At 37.8% G+C, this 8,776-nt stretch overlaps 1 protein-coding gene across 1 annotated transcript in view; it reads left to right on the top strand.

Annotated features, from left to right (window-relative positions):
* The window catches only part of Dennd6a (DENN domain containing 6A), a 60,500-nt gene that overhangs the window by 23,513 nt on the left and 28,211 nt on the right, over positions 1-8,776 (top strand). Inside the window, exons 6-9 of the mRNA XM_010612842.2 lie at positions 444-549; positions 1,636-1,715; positions 3,229-3,291; positions 4,055-4,110. Of these exons, the coding sequence (XP_010611144.1) occupies positions 444-549; positions 1,636-1,715; positions 3,229-3,291; positions 4,055-4,110 (305 nt within the window). The remainder of the gene's footprint in view (positions 1-443; positions 550-1,635; positions 1,716-3,228; positions 3,292-4,054; positions 4,111-8,776) is intronic.

An 8,776-nucleotide genomic window follows, 5' to 3' on the forward strand; every position in this document is an offset into this window, starting at 1 on the left:
GCAGGGTCCCAAGTTTGAACCCCAGTACCAAAAAAAAAAGGGCATAACAATTGAACTGTACACTGTAATAGTCATAGATCTTTGGAAAAAGCATCACAATTTCTTTTTTCTTTAACAGAAGAGCTCATATGGCTAATTCTTGATATTGCTATGCTGTGGACAACAGCCAGGCTGCAGAAATTACCCATGGCATTGATCTGTTTATAGGAAATTCTTTTTCTTGACGATCAGAAACTTCTGTGAATATGTCCTAATAGTCTTAGAGCATGATAATAAGGTTAAAATTTTATATGCTACAGCTATGGTTTTGTAAAAGCCTTTTTCTTTCAAAATCCACACTTTTTGCTGAATTTAGTTAATATTGCTCTTGCAAGATGTGAATGGCAGACTTAAATTATAATCATTAGACAAATTTTTAAAATTATTTCTTTTTTTCCCCCCAGTCATTGGTTTTGATCAGCAAACTACCTTATATTCATTTTTTTCACACTGTGCTGAAACAGATAGCACCAGAGTATTTTGAGAAGAATGAACCTTATTTGGAAGCAGGTAAGTTAAACATTGTATGAATTATATACCTTTATGAAATCTTTAAACTTTTACTGAAAATGCATGATGAAAATGAAATTGACCTTTAAAGAGTTGGAGAATAATTTAAGGGACATATGAGGGAAAGCAATACATCTTTTCCTACAAACACCGAAAATAGTATCTGTTGTTAGAGGTAATAACTCTTAACAACATAGGTGGTGTCCATTTATTAGGATAGCAATGAATGAATGGTGAGTTCACAGTTCTCAGTTCTCATTGAATTGAAATCACTAATTGATACTAGAAGGCCCCTACCAGGTGATGTGCATTTGTAGCTAATATAATTTATTGATTAATTAATTGTGGTTTGTTTTGAGACAGAGCCTCACTTTAGGCTAACCTTGAACTCACTGTGTACCCACGCTGGCCTCTAACTAGCAGTGATCCTCCTGCCTCAGCCTTGAAGTGCGGGGATACAGGACTGTGCTGCCACAGCAGGCTTTTCATTTGTTAGTAGTTTTAGTAATAATGAATAAATAGAAAGATTCTCTAAAAACCTATTAATTTGTCACTTCCAAAAAATTTTATTGCCATGCATCGTGGCACATCCTTGTAAACCTACTGCTGATGACTTGGGAGGCTAAGGCAGGAGGACTGTAAGTTGGAGGATAGGCTGGGCAACTTGGTGAGAACCTGTCTCAAAAAAGCACAACAAAACAAACAACAAAGAAGGGTGGGGGTATAGCTTGGTGGTTAGAGTGCTTGCTTAACATCTGTGAGTCACTGGGTTCGATTTTCATTACTGCTAAGAAAAAAAAGTATTAACCAATTTATATCCTACCTAGAACATGTGTTTTTCTGAATGAAATACAAGATGTTTTCATACAGTATTACTTTTCTTTTACCTTCTATTCTGCTTCACAGAAAGTAGAGTTCTAATTTCTAATGTCCCATTTTAATACTTTAATTTTTTTTTTTGCACCAGGGATCAAACTCAGGAACTTGCACTTGCTAGGCAGGCATGGTGCCCCTCAGCTACATCCCTGATGCTAATACTTTAATATTTTTACTTATACTAAGAAAATCTTTTGTTATATTTTTCAGCATGTAATGATGTTGATAGATGGCCTGCTCCAGTGCCAGGGAAAACATTGCACCTACCGATCATGGGAGTGGTGATGAAGGTAATAAATAGCCTGTAGCAATGGTGGCAAATCTATGGCATGCTTGTTGTGTTTTTCATTTACGACAAAAGATGTTAATGTGTGAGTTGTTTTTTCTAAACTAAAACCTCAGTATTCAGATTTAATTGTAGTGTTGGCTATTTGTGATAAGTAAGTGGGTTTTGGGTTGCAGTTTGGGCACTAACTCTAAAAGTTTGTCAGCACTGGCTTATAGCTGTCTCATTTGTGTCATTTTATTTTCTTTTTATTCATTTGGGTTTTTTGGTTTTTGTTTGTTTGTTTGTTTATTTTGAGACTAGGTATGAGGTATTAGAGATAGCAACTCCTCCTGCTTCCTACGGTTAGCGGTAACATAGCTCCATGCCTGCGGTCCCATTGCATTCTGTTTGCACAGGAGTGACTCTCCTTGTAATGTGCGTGAAGGTAGATGCTCCCTCCTAGAATTCTGCCACTCCTGGCCCGCACCAGTGCCTCCAGGGCTGGGTTAGTAGCAGAGAATGATCACCTGAGAAATTAAGTTTAAATTACTAAAAATTCAGAGAAATTAGGAAAGCCTATGGTTCTCAGTCATAAATAAACAGTCTTCCCAGGCCATTCTCTGTTAGGGTGATTTTGTGGGTTGTTGCTGTTTAAAAAATATAGTAGCATTTTACTGTCAGACCTTGTAAGAGTACTTTAAGTACTTTGCAGTTCACTCTCAAGTTGGACTTATTTTTAACAGTGTTCTCTCTTTAGATTTGCTCTTTTTTTTTTTTTTTTTTTTTTTTTTTTTTTTTTCCCTGAAAAATCCTCAAAAGTTTTTCTTTTTTTTTTTTTTTTTTGTATGTTCTATTTTTTCCCTGGAAAATCATCAAAAGTTATACTGATAGCTCTTGGTTGAAAGTGCTCTTTGTTTCCTGTGGCAAAAATTTGGCAAGTTTGAGTTTGTGTTTGGGTGTGTGTATATTAATGAAGCAAAGATTAGAACAATAAACAGGAAACTTTGATATTAATGTCCTTTTTCTGTCTTTTGGCATGTTTGCTTCTCAGTAGGTTAGTGATTTTGCTGTGTTTGTGAATATGGAGACCTTGCACTTTTAGGCTGTAACTAAAAGTAAATATAGCCTTAGTTTTTAATTTGATGAACTTTTGTTTGTTGTTTGTTGTTTATTTTATTTTATTTATTTATTTTGGTACCAGGGATTGAACTCGGGTCCTTGCGCTTGTGAGGCAAGTGGTAGAAGCACTGAACCCAGGCCTTGTTTTGTTTATTTTAGACATGGTCTCACTATGTAGTTCAGACTGGCCTTGAATTCACCATGTAGCCAGACTAGCCTTGAACTCATCGGAGACCCTCCTGTCTCAGCCTCCCTACTGCTAGATTATAGGCATGCATCACCACACCAGGCTAAACTGATATAAAGATTTTTAATACCTTTTTAGGCATTGCTGAGTATGCCTTTATAGCAGCAGAATAGGGCACTTCCAATCCCTCATTCGTTTATAGTCAAAGATAATTTCTTATCTTTTTAAGGTACGTATTCCCACATGCTATGACAAGCCTGGGACTACTCAAATAACACAGCTAACTCAACAGGTAATGTATGGAACATGATAAAATGTTCACAGAACTTTAAGACTAGCAAATGTGGTTTCTTGAGTTTATCATATATTTCTGGATATTACTGAAATACTCAGTTAAGTAATTTTCCAGTGAATTGATAATAAACTTTTTCTTGTTTCTTGTTACTTCTCCAATAGACACTGGAGAACTCAGAATTTATACTGTAATTGTTAGGACAAGGGGAAAGTTTTTTCAATGAGGTTTAATTGTGGTAAAATCTCTTATCTTAGAAGAGTAGCCAGAAGACTTCTGATTTTAGGAGACTCTTTCAAAAGGATTCTTTAGTTATGATCCTTTTCCTTTCTCTGAAAACAACATCTGTTCATGGGTGGGGTTGAATTTTTCATTTGAAATGTTTTATCTGGTATGTTAGCACTCCCTTTGTTCTTTGAATTGAATAAAAATGGAGAGCAGGAAGAAGACTGATTTTTTTTTTCCTGTTACAGATATCAACTAGTTTTAATGGTAGTGTTTCATACAGTTGTGAACTAAACTAACATCTAGCTACTGGATACTTCTTTATCCATGGTGTCTGTGCTTTTTTCTGTCTTGTGCTGTATTATGGGAGATTAGTAAGACCCATTCTCTTTCTGGCTGCTCTCTGAGGAAATGAATCTTAAAAAGGTAGACAGGGAAACCTGGCTTATTGATCATGAATGAGATAGACATATTTTAAAAATCAGTTTCTGCAAATTTTAATGATATTGTCTCTGTTATTTTCCTTTTTATCTTTTAGGCAAATACACACATATCTGTTATTTTACCCACTGTTCATGAGGTGGATCTTTTCAGGTAAAAAAAAAAACAAAACTACCTTTTCTCTCTTGCTTTGTCTTGTTTATTTATTTAGAAAATGAGTGTTCTTATGGATGATGTGGAGAAAAGTTGGATGAAAATACTTTACTTGGTAGAAGATCAGTGGCAGCACCTGGAAGGCTGAGGCCAGAGGATCACTGCAAGTTCAAGTCCAGCCTGAGCTCACGAGTTCAGGGCCAATGTGAACTACATAGACGGGGAGACGCCCACACCCCCCAATAATGACTCATCCATTTTATGAACTTTAGCAGGAAATTTTGAGGGTTTGGGTTTTACGTGGTCAAAATAAATTGTGTTTTGTTTTGTTGTGAGGATAATGGTATTGTAATTTTGGATTTATTAAGGGATAATTTGAGGAATGGCACAAATTTATTTATTTTTATTAATTATATTTGTGTAATTTAAATGTACATAATAATTACATTTATCTAAGGGAATTTGTACCTGTACATGGTATATCTTGGTTCCTCTTTTTTTTTTTTTTCCAGCTTTAATTGAGTTTATTGGTACATTTTAGGGTTACAGTACAGTTACATTCATTGTTGGGATCTTGTACCTCTACATGATTGGTTCCTCTTTTTTCCCAATTCTCTCCCCTCCATTCAGCCTTTCTCCCCTCCTTATTTACAAAATCTTTGTTTTCATGTTTTTCCTTCTTGTTTTTTCTTTTCCCTTTCCCCCTCCCACCTTCCTTGTTTCCCTTTCCTTTTAAATAATTTCTTTCTATTTCACTTTATCATTAAATAGTTTGGTTGTTATTTACCCTTTCAGTTTCTCACACCAGAGAGACAGTGCAATGTTTACACGAGTGTCTGATTTATTTCACTTAAGAATATAATCTCAAGGTGCATCCGTTTACCAATAAATGTCTCAAGCATATCTTTCTTTATGGCTGAGTAGTATTCCATTGTATGAGGAACCACAGCTTTTTTTATGCATTCATTGATTGATGGGCATTTGGGCTGTTTACAAGATTTAGCTATTATAAACCGTGCTACTATAAACACAGGTGTACATATTTTGTTGTGTTATGATGCTTTCAGGAAGATACCCAGAATGGGAATAGCTAGGTCAAATAGGATCGCTAATCCTAATTTTTTGAGGAGCCTCCACACTGATTTCCACAGTGGTTGTACTAGTCTACACTCCTATCAGCAGTGGAGAAGGGTTCCTTTTTCCCCACAGTCACACCAGCATTTTTTTTTTTTCTGGTACAGGTGATTGAACTCGGGTCCTTGTGCTTGTGAGGAAGGCAGGCAAAACCACTGAGATAAATCCCCAGCCCTTGGTTGATTACTTGATAGCAGCCTTTCTTTCTGTAGTGAGATGAAATCTCAGTGTTGTTTTAGTTTGCATCAGGTGACCAGTGATGTTGAACACTTTTTCATATATTTATTTGCCATTTGTACTTCTTCATTTGAATGGGTATAAATTAATATAGAATTAAATTACCATTTAAAAATTTCTAGGAATGGGTTTATACCTTTTTAAACCAGTTTTTGTGTTTTGGTGGTAATATTTTCCCCCATCAACACGTTTGATTAGTATGTGTCTCTTCTCCTGAGTAAAAATTGCATATTATTTTTTCAAAGTAGCACAGGTTATTTTTTAGTTATTCTTTCTCAAGAGTTGAGAAAAGTATACCTTGAAAAAAATTTCCAAAGTAGTTATGTCAAACATTTAATAACTAGTGATTGGATTAATATTTTATATTCACTATTTTGTATGTAGACCTTACACTTTGTATGTGTGAATGAAAGTTTAAATGTGCATCAGTTATTTTGAAGTGATACTTTTACACCAAGACTGAGCTTGAGAGCTATTCTGTCTTGTCTAGATGTCCCCTCATGTAGTCATAGGTGGGGCATTGTCAGAGGTGGCTGGATCTAGAGTGTGTGACTGATTTGTAGTACCATGGTAGAATTAAGGGTGATGGGATTAAGGTTGGGTGATTCTACTGATTGGTTTGGCACCACCCTAATCCTGGTAGACTGGATACAGTATGGGGCACAGAAAGAGATTTGTCTTGTCTCTTGCTTGCTTTGCCACCTTTGGCCCACCATGAATTGTTTCTCCTCTGCAATGCCTGTCTGCCATGCCACCCTGCCTTGGAGCTAGCTGATTATGGTCTGAAACCCCAGAAACTGTGAGCTAAATAAACCTTTCCCCCTTTTTACTTTGGGCCTTGGGTGTTTTGTCTCAGCCATGAGAGAAAAGTAACTAAGAGCAAAGATCAGAGAACTGGCAAGGCATCTGAAGTTGAGTGTCAGGGATAGAGTTAAGGGTAGGAGCCTGAGTGTCTCCTTTTAGTAGGCTTATTACACTAATATTCAGTGGATCAAGCTGTTTCTTGATCACAAAAATAGTGCTTTTATTTAGCTTTTAAGTTGGGATTAGAATCGAAGGTCACTTCTGTGAAATAGTTGAAAGGAACTGGCATTCTCTTGCCTTAGGCTCTTATGGTTGGGACGCTTTACCTGATGATAATTGCTGTTGATTCCTACTGCACTGAGAGACGTATCAGTTATGCCTTCTCTTTCCCTCCTGTCTCTGTTCTGGAACTTGAGAATGAAGTGATTTTGTCTTTCTATTCACTGGCAGAGCAGACAACAGATATGCGGTGTTAGAGCTTTTAGGCTGCCTTAGTGGAAGCTAGGGTTTGTGTGAATGTGTGTGTGGGTGGGTGTGGGTGTAAATGCACGCACATGTAACTCATCACACACATTTTGTTCTGTCTCAATACATAGTGAAAATCATAAACTCACACTGATACTCTCAATTCCAGTGCAATATAATATGGTTCATTCTAGGTTTTTCCCCTTTACATATTTCTATTTCTTTTCTCCAAGAGGATGCCTTCTGTTATTTTAATTTTTATTTATTGATTTGAACAATCCCCCATTAGTAGCCAATCTCTTATCTCTGCTGCTACCCCGTCCTCTGTGTATATACCTTTCTCACCCCTCTTGGGCTCTGATACTTTACCTTGGCTACCCTTCTGCATGGTGTCCCTCTTTACTCTGCTCAGAAATCCCCCTTGGTATTTTACTCTGCTTGCTTGAGCCCCACATGGGTCCCATCCCATCCACTGACAGAGGTTCCCCCTGCTTGGGCTCTGACTGTCTGTGTTACATCAAGAGTGCTCTCAGTACTCTACCTGTCCATGGCGACTGCCTTGTTCTACTCTCCTGACATCTTGGACTGTGGTTCTCACACCAGGGACAACCTCTTCCCCTGCTGTGGTTCTGACATTACGTGCTGGGCTCCCTCTCCATGCCTCTTCCACACATGCCTCCTGGGCTTTGTACCCCAAGCAGACCCTACACCCCATGCACCTTCCTCACCACATGGAGGTTCTGCAGCCTCCAGAACAGGCCACTCCCTGCACACGGATGGCTACTTCTCATACATGCTCTGATACTCACCTCTCGGCCAGTGTGGCTGTTCGCTTCAAGTAAATATGCCTACTTTGTCCTGCTTTAAGATTCAATGAATTAGGAAAGGAAGCGGAAGAACCATGTGACTTTATCCTTGGGCTTTCTATTCTTGGGGGAGCCCTTTCTTCACATTTTCTTTTTGCCTTTGAGTAGTTAAATTTCACTCTCCTATAGTTTCCATTTCAAATTTGTTGCATATTTTTGCATTTAAATTTACTTTTATTTTTCTTTGTGTGTATATGTGGAGTTTGTTTTTTGTTTCGGTTTGGTTTTGTGCTGGAGATAGAATCAAGGGTTTTACACATGTTAGGCAAGCACTCTGCCAGCCCTGTGTGTGTGTTTTGAATTGTTTTAGATTGATTATGATCTTCACAAATAGATAAGGTTTTTTTCCCCTATCTGTAATCTGCTAGGAAAAATTGTTACCATCCAGGAAAAAACTAACTGAATAAGTAAAAATTACTAAACATCCGAGGCTTAGTAATTATTAATGGAGTTGTGGCCTTCATTCAATACTAGGGCTGCTGTAAAAACATGCAGCAGTTTCGCATGGGGAGGATCTGCTGTTCAGCCTTAGAACTCTCCATAGTGATTTGTTGTTGTCATTCTGTAATATCAAAAGCATCTTTTTTTTGGAGATAGGATCTCGCTTTGTATGTAGTTCAAGCTGGCCTTGAACTCGGGTAGCCCAGACTGGCCTTGAACTCTTGGAGATCCTCCTGCCTCAGCCTCCCAAGTTCTGGGTTTGCAGGCATGCAACACCACGCCCAGAATTCAAAAGCATCTGCTTTTTGGCTGGTCCAAAGTACTGAGCTATGTCAGTTGATGTTTAATGGTCAGTTATAGATTAAACTTCTTGTTTTGCTTTCCCCCCTTCTTAATCCTGCTTTTGACTGTTAACCGCCCCTACCTCTATCGCTTTCTATCTCTGTGTCTAATATCTCATCTCTAATCTCTGTCATGCTGGGCATCAAATCCATAGCCTCCTGCCTGCTGCACGTGTGATCTACTATTGAGCTACATCCCCAGTGCAGCACTGGCTTTTAAATTAGACATACCCAGTAAGTGCTCCTCTGGGAAATTAGTATTTGTGTTTCTTTCAAAATATTTAGAGTGGGCCAGGGTTTAGCTCAGTGGTTCCGCTGCCTGCCTTGAAAGCGCAAGATCCTGAGTTCAATCCCAGGTATAAAAAAAAAAAAAAAAAA

This window comes from Fukomys damarensis, unplaced genomic scaffold (genome assembly GCF_012274545.1).
Source record: "Fukomys damarensis isolate Sample0158 unplaced genomic scaffold, DMR_v1.0_HiC HiC_scaffold_28, whole genome shotgun sequence".
NCBI lineage: Eukaryota > Metazoa > Chordata > Mammalia > Rodentia > Bathyergidae > Fukomys > Fukomys damarensis.